Source organism: Pelecanus crispus, chromosome 3 (genome assembly GCF_030463565.1).
Source record: "Pelecanus crispus isolate bPelCri1 chromosome 3, bPelCri1.pri, whole genome shotgun sequence".
In the NCBI taxonomy this organism is placed as follows: domain Eukaryota; kingdom Metazoa; phylum Chordata; class Aves; order Pelecaniformes; family Pelecanidae; genus Pelecanus; species Pelecanus crispus.
In genome coordinates, this window is record NC_134645.1 from 99,412,049 (window position 1) to 99,431,573 (window position 19,525).

At 38.1% G+C, this 19,525-nt stretch overlaps 1 protein-coding gene across 1 annotated transcript in view; it reads left to right on the forward strand.

Moving 5' to 3' along the window:
• LMBRD1 (LMBR1 domain containing 1) overlaps window positions 1-16,029 on the forward strand; it is a 90,636-nt gene extending 74,607 nt beyond the window's left edge. The window contains exons 15-16 of the mRNA XM_075707284.1: window positions 14,433-14,524; window positions 14,676-16,029. Of these exons, the coding sequence (XP_075563399.1) occupies window positions 14,433-14,524; window positions 14,676-14,795 (212 nt within the window). The 3' untranslated portion in view covers window positions 14,796-16,029. The remainder of the gene's footprint in view (window positions 1-14,432; window positions 14,525-14,675) is intronic.
• The last annotated feature ends 3,496 nt before the right edge of the window (window positions 16,030-19,525 follow it).

Genomic DNA, 19,525 nt, shown 5'->3' on the forward strand with positions numbered 1-19,525 from the left:
GTAATTAAAAATAGACACTCTACTGTGGCAGAGTTTAGAAGAGCAAAATCTGTCATCTTTCAAAATGAGATCACTTTAAGCAGGTTGTAAGGATCTTTGTTTCTTGTAAACAGCTTCTCGGCTTGGCTAGTATTTGCTGGGAGAAGAATATACTCACTGGCATCAATAAGCTCATTAGTCTTGACTTTTCTGGGAGAAATTCAAATAGTCTGATTTCCTCAGACTTTGTTGCTTAATCATAGGAACTGGGGTTGGACTGAAATAAACTTCCTAAATTCTATCTACGCTTGATGATATTTTTTGAGTACTTTGAATACTTTGCATGATTTTTTTCCCTAATTTGCTCTAATCGATGGAAACAATATAGCTGATGCTTAAAGCTAGTGTTCTGATGGGCTGAACACAAGAGCTGCCCTGTGTAAATGATGGCTTTGGTTTGCCATCATTAACATGTGTTGTTGCACTGGGCATCTTTGAGTCATGTTCTCCTTGCTTAATAGGAAAGAGATGGAGAAGGTATTGATATGGTGTCCTACGCTAGCCTAGTGTAAGTGGAAGATGGATGGATGTTTCTTAAATGTGAATGTTAATGCGATCAAAAGGCTATAGTGGAGTTCGGTTAACTACAGATACAGTCAGGCCATTAAAGTGTTTTTATAAATGAAAGAAAAGTTTCTTTTGTAATGCTCAACTTTTTAATTTTTAAAGTTGCATTAGTGAAAACACTTCATTCACTGTTTCATCCAGTCAATTTTAGAAAGTGGAAATGTAATGTTTACCTTGGAATACCTGCCAGTTTTAATGCCTGATAATGAAAAGTAATGAAAATGACTTGTAGATGCTACTCTTATGCTCTGTGATCAGATAGAATATGTTGACAAGTGAAACTTATTTTGAAGGTAGGAACTAGATTTTTAAATAAAACTTATTGTTTTTAAGGATACTAGCTACAGAGCAAAATAGATGCAACTAACTTCAAGTTAAGATAAAGATTGCCCAGGCACTTGTAGTTTATATTGACTTCTCTGGCAGTAGGGTTTTATCTTGTGTAAACCACTGAACTGGAACTAAATGTAAATATTGATTTGTCTTCTCAGTGCTTACTTTGTTTTATTTTATTTAAACTGAATTAATTCTAACAGGTGTTCTTCCTTAAACATAAAACAAACTATGACCTTCTAATGGTTGTGCTGATAGATGAAGTTATCTATCAATCTGCTCTGTTTTATTGAATACTCAGATGTTGTAGATATGATCTCTACTTACTGCAAGTACATTGTTTCTTTCTGAGATGGTAGAAGAGACCTGATCTGATTTTGTTGTAGCAACTAATACTCTCAAAAACTTCAATATTGTTAAAATTTCAGGCTTTAATGGGCAGTGTTATCTATATATGTTTCAAACCAGTGTTTGGCTTGATAAAAAGGACAATTATACTTTCTGAAGAAACATAAGGCAGTTAAAATACTATGTTATAAAAACCCCACTCTTAAGTATTTATGGTTAAATATATAATATGTCTGCTTTCATGCAGCAAAGCTTATCTGTATTTACTCCTGGTATGCAGGAGGTGAATCTGCTTTATACTGAATGCCAGAGGCTATCATAGCATAACTGCATGAAACAATGCACAAAATGCTTGTGTTCTGGTTAACAGACTTTTTGAAAGCTTTTTAAATAGCCTTTTGGAGCAGTATGTTTAATATATTTGTCATCGGCAAAACAAGCATTAGTTTTCAGTGTTTGGCAAAGACGTCATTTGATCATTGTTTTCAAGGACTAATGCCAGCTGAACTGTTGGGTCCACAGTTCGGTTGAGCATAAGGTCAAACAAAGAAGTTCAATTATGTGATTAAGACCCTTGCAGCTGGACTAATGCATTGAGAACTTGGTATAGGTTTAGCTAAACAGGTTAATGAGATTTAATGTAAATGAGCAATGACTCAGCTGCAAGCCTGTATACAAGAATTTTTCCCAACCTTAATTATGAGATCTGATAAACACTATCTGCCTCTTTCTAGACCAGGAAATCATGACAGTTGTTTTTTAAGCATCATTCACTTTAAATGAAGAACATGCTATGAATCCCCCTTGACTTGGATTCTCTCACTTCCTTAATTGGGGAAATGAGCCTTACTTGAGGCCTGCTAAATGATGGGTAAAATCTATCTGCTGGGCCTTTTGCATAGACTTGCACTGATTCTAGCTGCATGTGAAGTGGGAAAGAAAAAAGGTTATCTTCATTTCTAAGGCTTTGAACTGAGCAGGACTTACTGTGCTAACTAGATCTGTGCCTTATAGGACTCTCTTTTCAGCTGGAAATCAACAAGTGCAAGACCTCAGGCTTCATTTTAGCTTGAACAAAAACTAGGTGTAGATGTTACTCAAGCTGGAAAGGAATGCCAAACATGAATGCCAAATAGGAGTATATTCTTTGTTTCTCCTTCAGAGAAATCCAGGAGGCGTGCAAAGTCAAAGCACAAGCAAGTTGCTCAGAACCTTCAATATTAGTAATTTTCTCTTAGGTATCTTATGACCATAGATTACCACTTCCAAATGGTTGTTTTAAATGAATTAATTTGCAAAGTTATAAAATGCATCACAAAAAGCCCCAATTAAGATTTTAGAGAGGACTTTATCCATTTTCCTGTTACTTTACTGAATGACTAGTACTTTACCCTGATTCTCTACTCATACCTAACACTATTGAAGTCCTCTATAATTATGAGAACAAAATAGAAATAAGCACAATGGTGCATATTTGACTGCAGAAAGCCCTGTTTGGCAGCTGTAAATAGTATGAGTAGCAAGAGTGCCATAAATCTTTCTGCAGTACATTGTTTGTGGACATGCAGTTGTGGAAACATTAATTCCTGCACCTTTTTCTGCACCACACCACTGTGGACAGACTCTGAACTACACCTCCCTCCAAGAGATTGTAACTGGAGAGAGAAGAGTCTGCGTTTACTAAATGCTCTGAAATGTTAAACGGAGTTTAGCAAGAAAGCAATTGCATATTCTCTTCTTGGATCAACATCCTAGTTCTGTTGCCAGTTGGATTTAAGCCCAACAGTGAAGTGATATGCTCTGATATTATCTGTACTTTGGAATAAGAGTTGAAGCTCCTTACAAAGGATTGAGGGGTATGCACCCATTCTTAAAAGGAAGTAATGAACCCAGTGTAAGAACCCCCTTGAGTAAGAAACCTACCAACACTTTGTCTACAAAATGCCTTTTAATACAGGCAGTTCTCTTACCAAAAGAAGGCATCATATTTGGCTTCTCTATAAATAGCAATGCCACCAAATCACCAATTCATCACTGAGAAACATTAATTGCAACATGTATTGGAAATATTTTCAATGAAATGTTGGGAGCTGCTTCTGCTGGTGTAATCAAATCACCTTTTTATCTTGGTACAGACAGCTGATGAATTCACTATGTAACATGCTCAAGAACAGCCATGCAGAAAACTTAGCAGCCTGTAACTACAGCTGGTGAAGCTGCATACAGATGTTCCCTGTCCGTCTTCAAATATGGCTTGCCCAATAGAATTAGAAAGGATCAGTTCATGAAGATGGTCTTTTTCACTGCCTAGGATGTGTCCTGCAGCTGGGTTGGATGAATGACATTGGACTGAGCAAATCCTGTCTGAACTGCGAGAGAGAAACATGCCTGTATTACAGTCAATTGTATCTTAAATTATGTGTCTGAAGGAGGCAAAAGATGGGAAAGGATGGGAAGGAAGCCATTGTTTTCAGGGCATCATTAATGAGAAAATCAGTAATTCACATCTAGCTTCTTCTTAAAAGAATTTGGCGGTGGGTCTTTTAAGTTTGGCTCTTTAATGATAGTCATAACTGGTTTTGTTCTCCAGAGAATAAGGAAGGCATTCCAGCACTGAAAGTTGCCCTACTTTGTCAAATGCTTCTTTGAGTGTTAGCTGGCTATAAATAGTTTTGTCTAAGGAGAGAATACAAGGTACTCTGTGTAAGGATATTAAGAGGTCAAGATCAATCTGTTAAAATATGCTTTCTCCCCATCCTCCAAATTCTTTTCCATGTAGCATTATCTCAGGATGGAGAAAACAATGAATCCTTCTCACACAGGACAGACATCCTGCTTAAGTGTCAGCTAAAGACAGTATGAGGCAAGTAGAAAGGACATGACAAAAATGAGGTTAACATTGAAGGTCAAGTAGTGTAATGCACTTTCAAGGAGAAGTCTGAACTAGTAAGTTGAAGCTTGTACCAGGTTGATCCTGGGAAATGTGGTAGGTAGCTCATGGAAAGTGTTTTGATTAGAATGAGTATGATAGGTTATGCTGTGCATTGACTGCTTGCTTTCTGGAATCTTGCATGCATGTTCATCCCTAGGGTATTGCCTTTGAAGTTTATCAATAGCCATGTCTTTAAAATAAGAATTGTTGCCTTTAATTACTTAAAAATAAGATGTTCAAGGGAGACTGGGAAACATCTCTTGCAGAAGTTCAAATTTGTCAGCAATTTAAAGGCAAGAAATAGCTATTATATGGCTTGTGTACGAATGCATCTGGCCAGTATTTGTAATTAACCTAAATTGTACATAGTCTTTCAAAAGGTATCTAGTTTCAACAGAAACAGAGAACACTTTTTCCTTCTGCAGGTTGATCCAATGTTTTATTGCTTCCCTGTAGAAAAAGGACACTGTCTCTGTTGGGAATTAATGTGGCTTCAGATTTTAGTCACTGGTTAATGCTGTACCTCTTCACTATACACATGGCCTTGTAGTGTTAGTATTTTCTTCACTTGAAGGTATTTAATAAACATTAAAATCAAGTAATCCTTGAAACTTACAAAAAATGAGATTAACGTGTTTGAATCTCATTAAATGGTTTTCCTCTAGTCTGTTAATACATGCAAATCTTGGCACCATCTCAGATTTTCTGTAACCAAACTAAAATAGAAATGTTATAGCTGGGTGCAGTTTTCCATTGTAATGCCATAGCTGTGCTAGGATGAACTCCAAATCTAAAATGTCAAAAAGAGGACTGATGGGCTCTTTGAATGTATAGAGGGAAGTGGTGAGAACTCTTGGCTATGTTTAGCTAAAGCCTGTTTGTACTTGCTTGTTTGTAAGATCTAGTACCCTTTTTCTGCAACTAAATCCTGCATTTTTTCTTCTCCTTTTGGCACAAAATCTTGGAGGCTCTTACTGGAAACCTCCTTATGTTGTGAAGTCCTGCTAGCACTGATGGGACTTGCAGATTCTTGAGCCATTTAATGTAAACATTCATAGTGTGTAATTATCAAGAAGTTGTATGGCTGATGCAGTAGTTAATGTACTGCAAAGTACCTGCAAATAGCTATTGGTTATCCAGACTTGTGACTTTTATTACAAAATCAGATCTGACTATTTGTTATAAAACTAGACTGATTCACATTGATTATATCATTTTCTGGCTGTCTAGGTTTATATCAGGTTGGGTTTGATTTGCAGATATGCAATATGAGGTATCAGATGCAACTTACCTGTAGCTTGAGTCACTGAAAAAAAGCAGAGTTTGCCTTCTATTTGGGACAAGCTATCATTTAGTTTTTCCAGGTTCCTCATTAGTCCCTGGTTTCCAAGTTCCTGGCTCCTTCTTAGCCTGCTAAATCTTTTCCTTTGGCAAGATTTGATTCCAAGCCTACTGAGCAGCTCTTGTTGAATAAGGTAGGTTTTTGGACTAGACTTTATCCACCTAGACTTGGTTTTTACAGGTCTCTTCTAGGTGCCATCTCACTATCACTTCCAGCTAAGCAAAAAACAAAAAACAAACACACCCCCCCCACCACCCCAAAACCCCACCTGAACAAAACCAAACAACTGGGATGAAACAGCAGCTTTTTGTGCTTGCATGTTAGACCTATATTTAAAAAGATCGTAGAGATCTGCAAACTGTTGTTCAATGTCTGACTGATTTGATACTCATGCTTCTGCAGTGCACTGTCGTACTTCAAAGTGTTCTCAGCTTGAAATGTTGGAAGCTTAGTGATTCACATGTCTTTAAATGGGGAGATATTGTAGCTACGTACAACCAGTTGGGAAATGTTTTCAGATTCTTGCTATATGTGAATGAACCAATTCCAGTAGTATGTTTTCCAACATGTTTTTCAGTCTGATAAGGGATCAAAGGTGTACATTTTTTTTGCAAAGTTAACCCTGAGGCAAGTGGTGGTGAAGCTCTGTAATACTTGCATTATTGTGAAAACTGAGAGAGTGACAACTTGAAAGTTTAAGCAATTTCTGGAAAAAGTTAGCTGAGGGAAAGAGAGAACATGTAACACAAACTAAAAACTGTAGAAGCTTTGTATAGCAGTTTGATTTTTTTTTTTCTGTAGCTAGTGAAACCAGAGAAGCAGCAGCAGAGGGGTTGGATTGTCAGATGGGCTCAACAGCTGAATGAGGCCAGTATTAATTTTGTGTGTGTATATATATCACAGCAGAGAAGAATATGGGACAAGTGGGGATGTGCTCAAATAGAATATGAGGAAAAGCCTCTTTTGTAGTAACTGCTGAGTAACAACAGGCAACTAAGAACGTAGTCATTTTTTTTTCCCTGTTTAGCTGACAAGAAAAGACAGAAATACTGCATTTGTGGCTGGGGGCAGCTGTTACTGCCACTCCACTCCAGAGAAACATGTGAAAGTGGTACATGGAATAGTCTTAAACAACTGTGGAAGTTGGAAGTCCTGGAGTGACCTTAACACTTAAAGAAATAGGGATGGAAGATGTTAAGTTGCTAGATGATAGGTACAAGAGCAAAGGGGAAAGTTGTAATTGTTTTCCCAAACAGGGCTCTCTTACCCAGTGTGCAATAAGCCAATCTTCACACACTGAGATGAGATATTGTTTTATTTACTTTCTGCGCAGAGATGGGTGCTAGGTGGTAATTCCACAAAGCTAGTACACTGAATCATCAAGTCAGCACCTACTTATACACATTCGTTACCATATTTAATTCCCTAATATGTATGCAGTGCTATGATTGGTTAAAATCTCTTTACCTAGTAAGTAAATTAGTGAGCATGCTCAGTTGTCCTTCAATTTGAGTATGGGGTGTAATTGTGGTAGGAGGCTCATGAGTTGGTGGTCACAATCTCCCCCTGCTGGAATTACTTTTCCCCTAATTTCCTTCTTGGCAGATCTTAAGTAACTTCTCATGGTTTACTGATCAAGTCAGTAATACATCGGCTAGACTTCTGCTCTCAGACAATCTGTTCACTAAACAAAAGCATAGTTACAGTAGGGCATTACAATGGACACTTATAGCAGCATCAGGTTTGGACAACATAATTACAAAACTTTTGTGTCCTGGTTTCAGCTGGGATAGAGTTAATTTTCTTCCTAGTAGCAGGCATAGTGCTGTGTTTTGGATTTAGTGGGAGAAGAATGTTGATAACACACTGATGGTTTAGTTGTTGCTGAGTACTGCTTATGCTAGTCAAGGACTTTTCAGCTTCCCATGCTCTGCCAGGTGCATGAGAAACCGGGAGGGGGCACAGTCAGGATAGTTGATCCAAACTGCCCAAAGGGCTATTCCATACCATATGATGTCATGCTCACTATATAAGCTGGGGGGAGTTGGCATGGGGGCAGCGATCGCTGCTTGGGGACTGTCTGGGCATCTCTTGGCAGGTGGTGAGCAATTGCATTGTGCATCACTTGCTTTGTATATTATTATTACTATTATTATATTGTTATTATTACTACTACTATTTTACTGTATTTCAATTATTAAACTGTTCTTCTTTCAACCCATGAGTTTTTATCACTCCTACTCTTCCGATTCTCTCCCCCATCCCACTGGGGCAGGGGGAGTGAGCGAGCAGCTGTGTGGTGCTTAGTTGCTGGCTGGGGTTAAACCAGTACATGTGTCTCGGGATTGCTTGCAGTACTGTAGCACTCCTTCCCTCCGATGGTCAAAAAGGATTCTGGTCACTCGACAGGTATTTATGCTACAAGTGGACATGTTGCTGCTGCTTGAGGGAAAAATTAATTGCACATTATACAGTGATGAATATAGAATATGGCTGTATGGGTCTTACATCATTACATGTCACTTGCTTTCTTACCTAGTTGAAGTGTCATGGGTTTTCTGTGGGCTGTTAACTTACTCGTGCAGTTTCTTTGTACAGGCTAAGTTATTTAACTTTTTTTGGTCAGTTTGATTACTATAAATTGACTATAAATGTTTGCATGATTTTCCTAGTGAAATGTTGAATTGCAAACCAAAGTTAAAGAATATGACTTTTATTCTGTGTATTCCGTAGCCAACCCATGGGTACATTTCTGTACTCTTTCATAAGTGGTCTGAGTTACAACACACCTTCCTTGTCCAAGATGAGATACCCAATTAAGAAATTCCTTTTATTTTGAAGTTTGAGAAAGCATTACATATATTGCTGCAGAGCAAATGTTGCCATTATAAAAATAACAAGGCTTTGTCAGAGCTGTTGGTTTACCTTAGTGAGTTGCTTAGGGGGCGTACCTATCTGGGAATCATTCTACCATCCAGTAAAACATTTGTTATCATAGAACTTTCAAGTAAAATAATCCAATGGTTGCTTCATTTTCTGCTGTTGCTTAGTTTCTGGTAAGTAAAGGTATGTTTCTCTGTAGGCCACTTTCAAGCCTGAAATCTTTGCCCTGTACCTGCTCAGTTCATGGGAGTCCTAGTGGTGTTCTCACTTGAAAATGCTGATACACTGTGGCAGAGGAAAACATTAATAGTGATACTACTTGCAGGTGTCAGATAATGTTTCAGAAGGTGTTTAGGGGTGGCCTATCCAGCTGTGTTCCACAAGTTACAGCATCGAAAGCCAACTGTTCTTGCTCCAGTTGTTTATTGTATTTCTCAAAATACATTTTAGCTTTGTTGCAGGAAAGCCACAGTAAGGAAATCTGAGCATCTTTAAAAACAATTTAGAGGCAGTTGACTTGTTTTATTGTAATGTAGAACTAACTTGGCCTGTAGGAATGTGTTTTGTTCTGTGATAGAACATGCTGCTTGTCTTAAGTCATGTAACCCAAGTGAAGCATACAGGAATGGCAGTAAATAGTAAAATAGGTGTCTCATTGCATCTCAGTAGTGCAATGAGAAATAATATCTCGAAATCAACAAAAGTCTAGAAAGAATGTGTTTAAGATGTCATTCTAGCTGTTGCAGTGGTCCTCTGCTGGACTTGTTCCAGTATGTCAATGCTTCTCTCTTAGTGGGGAGCCCAAAATGTTGCAGATGCAGTTCCAGTCAGAGTAGAAGGAAGCAATCACTTGGCTGTACTTGTGTTAGCGAACCCTGGTATTCAGTTACCTTTTTTTGAGTTGCAGATGAGCAATGGTAACTGCATGTTCTGTTTGTCTGCTGGGACATGAGGTCATTTTCTTCAAAGTTGCATTGTATCTGGTCAACCCTCAGACTGCAGTTGCATAGTGTCACTTTGTTCCAGGTGTAGGACTTCTGCTTCTGTTAAACTTTGAGGGGCTGAAAAAACAGGCTCCCTCTGAATCTTACCTTCTAGTGTGTTGGGCCTCTGGTCCCCACTTCTCCCCAGTTTGATCTACAGATTTACAGAGTATATAATATGTTTCATTGTCCAGTTGATTAATGAAGAGGTAAAACAAGTGTGACCTCAGTATTGACTCCCAAAGAATGCCAATGTTTTTAAATTATGTTGTTTACAACAATTTGTAACTTCCCTAAGAAACTATTTCCTTCTGTATGCTTTTGTGAAAGCTCACTGTATGTTTGAGATGCAGAAAAGACAGATTGCATTATCTGTAAATAAGTTCTCATAATTTGAGTTTTCAGTGCATGAAATGACTTTCTAGGCTTTAAGAGTTGTTTATCAACAGATTTGTTTATCCTTGTAATTCATCTTAAACTAGCTAATTCATGTCTTGGAAGAAGCCTTTGTTTCAAAATACTAGTACATTGAGCCTGAGGGTTTTCTAATTCACCAGAATGGAAAACTTCATCAGTGGACCTGAAGTAAAATGTAGTTGACTCTTCAGGTAGTCATGGCTATTAGCACTTGTCATCCTTTGTTCAAAAAATTGTTTGTCTTGAATCCTGGCTGTTTGGCTTTGCTTGGTCAGCACTATGTAATATGCTTTATTCTTAGTGGTGGCAGTTATGTATCGGATGCTTGGTAGCTTTCCATGCATACTTTTGTTCCAAACGATCAAGATATGTCAGTAATATTCACGATGATCATTCTGTATAACAAGTAGTTATCTTAACTCAGTTTATTCATTATAACTTATTCTAAATCATGTCATATGGAGGAAAAGTTGACTAAAAATGTCATGTTATGTCAGCCTATTTGGTAATATCTTAGTTCAGAAGGAATAACTAAAATTTAGTTAGCTGAACTTGTGACACACTCCACCAGAAATGTTTTCTCAAGGTCAAACTGTTCTAAAATATTTACCATCATCTATTTAATCCAATTACTGTAGAGAGCCATCTGAAAGTCTTTTAGCTGTTTTTTTAATTCAAGTAACCAGCTGGAGAGCTGCTGATGGTGTTGACAATACTATCTGCAATTATGAAGCATCTTCACTTTACTGGCATTTTGTACTGTATTGGAGACTTCACCTTTTCTATGGACATGTCATGCTAGCATGGAATGTTGAGTGGTGTGCTACTTCACAATTTTTTTTCCCTCTTTTGTGGGGTAAATACTATTGACTGGTGTTAATGGGGACGGGGGGGCGGGATCAGCTTTTGCTGCGTAACTGAGATCTAGTGTGGAAAACCAGGAAGGATTAGTTCAGCCAAATTCCTTCCTTGTGCTTTCACTCTGTATGTGTTAATGGAGAAGCATGCTTTCTCTAACTAAGCTGTTTTGCACTTCAATTATCTGCAGAATGTGCCTAGTTGTGTGTTGTATCCCTTGTGTCTAGTAGTTGTGAAATCCCAGTTTAACTTCTTTTTTTGTCTGCGGATGCTGTGTAATAGATTCCAGAAATCAGTCTGCTGCATAAAGTAGTATTTAACTTAGTATTTTAAATTTTTGTTAGCTTTATCAAGTATAACTCATTGGAGAACTGTTGAAGGAATGGAGTTGTTTCTCTGTTTATGTACAATCATTCTAGACACCATAGGGTTTTAGTTTGGGGAGGATCATCTTGGCAAGTTCAAGCAGCAGACCTTCCTGAAAAAGACCTATCCTTAACTCCTAACTTTTCCCAAGAAATAGCAAGCTATAGTATGTGGTATTGTTATAGCAGCAGTTATCTAATGTGGAAGTTGCATCTTTAAATAAAATATTTACCTTCAGAAACTGATGATTGTCAGCTTGTTAGATGGCTGCTAAAAGTTAAGCTACGTAAGCAGCAGTGTATCACACTCAACTTTAGGAGGTGGGAAGTCTGTACTTCAGCTGCACCTAGGGGGTATTTCCAAACCTGGGGTCAGAACTGAGGGATGAACAGGCAAATTCTGGGTTGCTTACTTTCTCTAGTGTTCAAAGTGTTTAGATACCAATTTCTGCTCTGAAATGGGCTTTAGGTGGGGTTTGAAGCATAGTAAGTGAGAAAAACAGGAGATCGTGTTACACCTTAGCATGAACTCAGTGCACCCCTCCTTGCACTGGGGAGATTTGTCAGCTGGCTCGCATGTCCTGCTGCCTGCCCTCTGACATGACCTCTTGAATGTTACAGGCTCGGTGTCCCATACAAGCCTTTATGCTACCCGTCTGCAGTCTTAAAAATGCCTTGACAATTTGATTCCTAATTCTGCTAAAAGATCTGCCACTTTGTAATGGAGAAGAATACAAAGTATTTTTAGATGTGCTGTATGTATGGTGTCAGAGAAGGACTAAGATTTAACCAGTACTGTCAGGGTACAAATAAGCCCTCTGCTATCTGGGTCACAAAAGGCCCAGTATGTGGTGGGTTTTTTTCTTGTTTACATGACTCAATGTTGTTGTTGACTGATTTTTACAAAACTTATACAATCCTGGTAGAAAGATGTTTATTCAAAGTACTGAAATGTGGTTTTAGTACAGAATCTGCTTTGTATCTCTTACAGCTACAGTTTTATCTAAAATGGGAGGCAAGTAATTAGGATCTGTCAGAACAGGAAATAATTGACACATCTGTAGGAGAAATTGTACCCAAAAGTAATGGGGTTACCTGTGTAACTCTAAGCTTAGTGTTACCTGTTTTCACATTCACTCTACCATAATAACAAGTATTCCTCTTGCATACCTTTTTGGTAGAGGAGAGTAAATTTGATTTAGAATAGAATGGAATATCTCAGTTGGAAGGGACCTACAATGATTGTCTAGTCCAACTGCCTGACCAATTCAGGGCTGACCAGAAGTTAAAGCATGTTGTTAAGGGCATTGTGCAAATGCCTCTTAAACACTGACAGGCTTGGGGCATTGAACACCTCTCTAGGAAGCCTGGTCCAGTGTTTGACCACCCTCTCAGCAAAGAAATGCTTCCTGATGTCCAGTCTAAACCTCCCCTGGTGCAGCTTTGAACCATTCCCGTGCATCCTATCACTGAATACCAGGGAGAAGAGATCAGCACCTCCCTCTCCACTTCCCCTCCTCAGGAAGCTGTAGAGAGCAATGAGGTCTCCCCACAGCCTCCTTTTCTCCAAACTAGACAAATCCAGAGTCCTTAGCCACTCTTCACAGACATTCCTTCCAGCCCTGTCACCATCTTTGTTGTCCTCCTCTGGATGCGCTCAAGGACCTTCATATCCCTCTTAAATTGTGGGGCCTAGAACTGCACATAGTACTCCAGGTGAGGCAGCACCAATGCTGAATACAGTGGGATAATCACCTCTTTTGACTGTTTGGTTGTGCTGTATTTAATGCACCCCAGGATGTGGTTTGCCCTCTTGGCTGCCAGGGCACACTGCTGACTTGTATTGAACCTGCTGTTGACCAGCACTCCTAGATCCCTTTCTGCAGGGCAGCTCTCCAGCCACTCATCTCCCATTTTATACTTGTGCCCTGCATTGCTCTTGTCCTAGATGCAAAATCTGGCATTTTGACTTAAATTTCATCCCTTTAATCATTGTCCAATCTATCTAGATCCCTCTGCAAGGCCTTTTCTCCCTCAAGAGATTCAGCAGCATCTCCCAGTCTGGTATCATCAGCAAACTTGCTAATGGTGCATTCAGATCATTGATAAATGTATTGAACAGGACTGGCCCTAGAATTGAACCCTGAGGAACACTGCTGGTAACCAGTCACCAGCCAGATGTAGCCCCATTCACTACAACACTTTGAGCTTGGCCCTTCAGCCAGCTCTTCACAGAGTGCACTGTGAACCTGCTCATCCCACAGCTGGACAACTTGTCTAAAAGGATGCTGTCAGGGACAGTATCAAAAGCCTTACTAAAATCCAGAAAAGCTACATCCATTGTCTTCCCTTCACTAGGCAGGTGGCCTTTATAGAAGGAAATAAATTAAACAGGACTTTCCCTTTGTGAGCCCATGTTGACTGTGCCGGATGATTACATTGTTCTTTTATACTACCTACTACTGAAATGCATTTAATATTCCAGGAACTGAGGTTAGACTAACAGGTCTGTAGTTCCCTGGGTCTTCCCTCACAGCCTTTTTGTAAATTGGAATAACACTGGCTAGCTTCCAGTCAGCAGGGACCTCCCCAAACTCCCAAGACCTTTGATAGATCTTGGAGGGGTCCTGCCATAACATCTGGTAGCTCCTTCAGTACCCTGGGATGAATCCCATCAGGCCCCAAGGTCTTGTGAACATTCAGCTGATATAGCTGGTCCCTTACAATTTCAGCATCCACAAATGGAAAGTCACTGTTCCCACACTTGTGGTCCTCCAACTCAGGGGACCAGGCAGGCCAAGGTCTATCAGTATTATTAAAGGCTGAGGCAAAGAAAGCATTGAATGCCTCTGCTTTTTCTTCATCCCTGTTAGTCAGATGACCATCTCCAACAAGTATTGGTCCAATGTGGGGGGTTTTTTGACCTCCTCTTGCTATTAACATACTTAAAAAATCATTTCTTGCTGTCTTGACACAACACTGGCCAGTTTCAACTCTAACTGAGCTTTGGCCTTTTGTGTCTTCTACCTGCATATATGAACCACAGCTTTGTAATCTTCCTGCAAAGCCTGACCTTGCCTCCAGAGCTTATACAATTTCTTTTTCCTCTTGAGCTCCACAAGGAGTTCCCTGCTCAGCCAACCTGGTCTTGTGCCCTGCTTGCTTGACTTGTGACAGTAGAAATGCCTGGTCCTGTCCTTCTAAAAGGTGGTTCTTAAAAACTCACCAGCACTCATGGACAATAGAGTGTAACTGTTCTTCAGAGCTGAATTCTTTCTAAAACTGTTGAATTATTATCTTACAAATTGCAATTAGTTTATTTTTATTCATTCTGTGTTAATCAGTACTACTTGCTTTCCTTTTAGATCAGTGTATTGTTACTCGGACATACCTCTTTCTTCATAAATTTTGGTTCTTCAGTGCTGCCTATTACTTTGGGAACTGGGCGTTCATTGCAGTAAGTACTTTGATTATAGAGATCGCTGAATTAAGTTGGATAATTTACAGTAGTTGTCATTGAATCATTGCCATTCAGTTTTACATATATTGTCCTTGTGTGCCCCTTAATTGAATAATAGTAACTTTTACTACTTATTTTAAATTTGCAGGTCTTTTTAATTGGATTAATTGTTTCATGCTGCAAAGGCAAGAAATCAGTCATTGAAGGTGAAGTGGATGAAGATGATTCAGACATGAGTGATGATGAACTGTCTGCTTATTACCGTTGATAGCCTTTTGCCTTCAAGATAGAAAAATGCAATTTAAAGTTATGTTGAAAGTCACACCCATGTGGAATTGGTATCCAAATAAGCATCCTTGCACCTGTAAAAATAGAGGAAATAAGTGTACTCACTTAAAGGGGTAAAAAACTGAGTATCACTTTGAGTATCACTGTTGTTAGAACAAATATTGAAGCTGGGTTTGAATAATATATAGAAAATACTGTTTTATGGCTAAACATATATGTAACTTTCTGATGTATAATTTGATGAACACTGTTGTAACTACTTCATAATTCATGATGATTTTCTGTGAACTTAGGTTTTCTTAAATACTTTCATGCCTAACTTTTAGGACTTTTTTTTTTATTGACGCTCATAAATAAAATTAGCTACAATCCTGCAAAACAGCTGGTGTAAACATTGCTAGAAAGATTTGGATGAGGCTTACGCTTTCAGAAGGATGTGACTTTTGCATTAGTTTTGCTGGCATTTCTGGGATTCCCATAATAAAACTATAGCTAACAACTGTCCTTAAAGTATGCCAAAAACATCTACTTAAGTGGTGAGTTCCCAGTCTGTGAAGAATAAGTAATTTTCGTACTGTTGTCCCCACTGAGTTACCATGGAAATCCTCAGGTAACTATGAGGTGGCTTTTGCTCTAACAAAGGAAATCATCAGTGTAAATGACAATATTCAGCATTGCTGCAGTGTTTTAGTACAGTCCAGTTCTGAAACTGCCAGGTGCCTGACTTAGTAATAACCAATAGAATAATTAAGATATGATCAACTTTTAACTTATTTTTCTCTTTAATGCAAACTGTCTAGTTTGAAGTTTTCTTCCAATATTTAATGTAAATGTTGTCAACTTGTTTACAATCCAATATGTTTATATAAACATGGTTCATAAATATTTTTGTCATTCATGTTGTCTTTGTAATGTTGTTTTAGCTATATAGTTACTGGGCTATATTTCTAAGGCTGAAAATTATCTTCAGATATCCTTTGACAGACTCTGAAAGAGAAAATGTTTACAAGTACAGGTTTTTAAACTTTTAGTGCTACCTGAAGGAAATTATAGTCCATGCAAGCACATGGAAATCTAACTTAGGTAATCTTTTCATAAGATTAATTGTTAAATAATTATTGAAATGTAGGGGAATTACTAATAATGTCCTGCTTACATGTTTGCAAACTCTTAAAACTGATAGGTTTCTGTTCAGTTATTTCAAAAACAGTCTGCTGCTTCCTGCAGTATTTCAGAACAGCAGGCTCTCAGGAACTTCTGAATTTTAATTGTTTCAGTATTTCAAGAAATCGTAGGTGAGTTGCTTAGTTGATGCATGAACACAGGGAGCTGATGTTTGGACTCTTACAGGAACAAACAAAACTGAAGTATTTTAACAAGCCTTCTGTGCCAACTGCTCCAATAAGATACATGTTTATGTGGCAACCTGGAAGAATGTCTGATGTTGTAGCTTGATCTTAAGCTGCAAGTATGCAGTCAAGTCTGCTCAACTAATAGCAATCAATCTGTTTACTACCAATGAGACATTTGAAAGGACAGAAATTTATTCAAACACTGGTAGCATGTACTGAAACCTGACTAGGCAGTCTGAGCTCCTTTTGACTAGACTTAGTAGAACACTATTTGAACATGACCATTGGGGAAACTTGCAAGGAATTATTTATAAGAACTTCAAGTAACTCAAATGGAAAGTGGAACCTGATGTTGACTGTCTGGAAGCTGCATCCAGAGGATATCAGGAAGTTAGAGTATACTTCTTTGTGGATGTCCTGGTGGTAAACTTACATGAACTAATTTAAATAAAGTTAACTGCTCAGATGTTCTCCTCTTTTGTGGGTTTTGTTCATATTTCACCTTCAGCTTTAACCAATTATAATTATCACTTCCTCCTTTGGCTGTATCATGTACAGATTTGTTAATCTTTCTGGCTGTAAGATTGGGCTGCAATACCCAATTTTGCAGAGTTGTATCCATTCTGTCTTGACTTCTCACTGGTGTGATTGCTGCTTGTCTGGGGAGGATTAGCAGGAAGGTGTTGGTTTCATGCTATGTAGCTGCTTGCATGTTGCATGCAGGCTTAGGGGCCACTGGCCAAGATGCCTGGCCAGTGCCTAGGTGTTGCTATAGGTCTTCTGTGTTTCAAGTCTTTTCTTCACTTCTGGGTTCTTCCCAGTCCAGTCCTGTTTCCTGTATAAATAGTCTATATGCAGAAATACAATGATCTGCCTTTGAATTGGTGGCTTTGTCTCTTGTCTCTTTAATTGGAGGATTCAGTAAATATCACTTTTTAATCGAGGTGTTAACCAGATTTACAACCAGCCTATTGCTAGTTGCAGCTAGCAAGAAGCAGGCTTCCACGTGAGAGTTTGAAAGTTGTTTCAGACGTTTGCTGTCACCCTGTGTCATACAAGCAGTAAATAACTGTCAGCATTTATAATAAGAATTATTCTTCACCTGCCACATTCTCACTAGAGCTTCTCAGGATTTCAGTGAACCATTTGACTGACAAGGTTTTAAAAGATTTTTGTATGCACTAATGTAATTGTAATGAATATACACTCAAGAATTCATCTCTAATCAACACTTCATGTGATGGAAACTTGACACTTTTAACTGTACTGTGCCTTTAAAATGAACTAGAGGTGTTTTTGAAGTTTGTGTGATGAATGCATGAACTGGATTTGTACATCCAGTTTCACCCAGTGAAGAAAACTAGCTGTGAAATTTAAGATAGCCCTGGCTTAAAAATACTTGGCTTCCATCAATACTTGCAGGAACCTTGAACAGAACTTCCAGTATATTATTTCCTAGTTGTTTCTTGTGCTGTCTTTGATTAAAATACTTGCAAGTAACTTTTCTTCCTCAAAGTAATTAATTATTTTATCCCTGCTGTGGCAGCAATTATACTATGTAGTTCATTCATTTAACTGTTAGCTATGAAATGATAGTCCAGAGTTTTTTGCAGGTTTTGGAGCAAATTTGAACTTTCCAGACATGTTATAAGAGTATTCTACCTTGTAAGCAGATATCTAACATCTTCAACTGAGTCTTTAGCGATCTCAATTTTCTGGACTAAAGTTACTTAAAAAGGCATCAGAATTGTTTCACTGCTTTGATTATATGAATGATATTCCAAATCCATCTCCAGTGTGAGCTTTCAGAACTTCTGAATAGGTGTAGTGCTATTGTCAGACCTGGCTTAACTTAGGGGTTTTTTTGTTGTTGTACATTTCTAGTTAGTTTCTGCCATGTTGGAAGCTCATGAACATTTAGAAACTAGTGAGCCTTAAATCTTGCTGACACATCAAGCATAAACCATGGTCACTGGGAATATGTTTAATAGAATTCAGCAGCAACACATGCCAAATGAGTCCTCATCTTGCTGCTTGTTCTATAGTGACTGGTGGTTTATCTAGAGTTACAAATAACAAATATGATAAAGCCTGTGATAGTCTATTGCTTAGCTGAAAGCTGGCAGTATGCAGCAGATTTCCTACTGATTGTCAGAAAAAAGTGAAAAGCCTTTCCTAGTAAAAAGTGCAAAGAAACATCTGCTACTTTTCTTTTTATTTTCTGCTTTGACTTTAGGAAAAAGATTTCAGGGTGGACTGGAGATCTTGTACTGAAAACAGTAATCTACTAGGTAGAGTGTATGTGTACCAGAGTCATGCCACATAGAATAGTAATTTCATGGTCAGGTAATGTGACAATTTAAGCTAAAAACTAATGAACCCTTTCATTGTTCATGTTTTGCTTCTGAATAATCTGTAGACATAACTCTTGAGGTGGTGTCTTCTACTGCTTAGAAATTGTGTTTCTTGTGCTCACAGCTGTTTTGGTATTTGACTTTCTTGACACAAGTTCTTGAATTGGACAGTGGCATACAACAGCATTTTGAAAAATATTACCCCCTTGTAGAAACTGTTATGTGGTTTATCCTAAAATACTGGTAACTACTAACAGAGTTACAGTTGAAATGTTTAAGAAAACTGATTAAGTGTAGAAGGTGACTTGTCTACATATAAGTAAGTAGATATTCAACCCATTATGACAGCACTGAAACAGTTCTGGGTATGGATAGGGAAATAAAGCACTGCTTGTGAGACTAAGCAAAGGAAAAAGATTCATCCCTTTCTAGAATAATCTATAATAGTTTGAAATGCACAAGCTGTAACGCTTTTCAGGCTCTTAGGTGGAAGATTATAGCTCATATTGATAACACATCTTCTTATATTAGTGTAGATCTGTTCCCTTGCAGCCTTCTGCAAAGTCAGCTTTCCTGCAGATAAAGCAAAAACTGAAACTGAGAACGACTGGGTTTTTTTTTCTTTTAAATATGTGTTTTGACTATACTTCTCAAAAGAAATAAAAGCCTTGTTTTGATTGTGGTAAGATATCATTTTCTTTTAATAGTCTAAATCTTAAAACAAATTCTGCTTCTAAATTAAGACACTTGCCAATTCTGGATAATTAAATGAATTGGAAATTCCAGTGTTCTTGACCAGCTTTAGTGAGATGTTGTCAAAGAAATTATCTGGAAGCTGGACTAATTTTAACATCTTTCTATTCAGAGAGACTGTGTGAGTGATAGCACTTCAATCAAACTTGTATCTATGAAGAGGATTATTTCTTTGAACTAAACAGACAATCTAAGCACATTTAACAAAACCATATTTATAGCTTTCTTCCAGATTTATCTCTCAGAAGAGA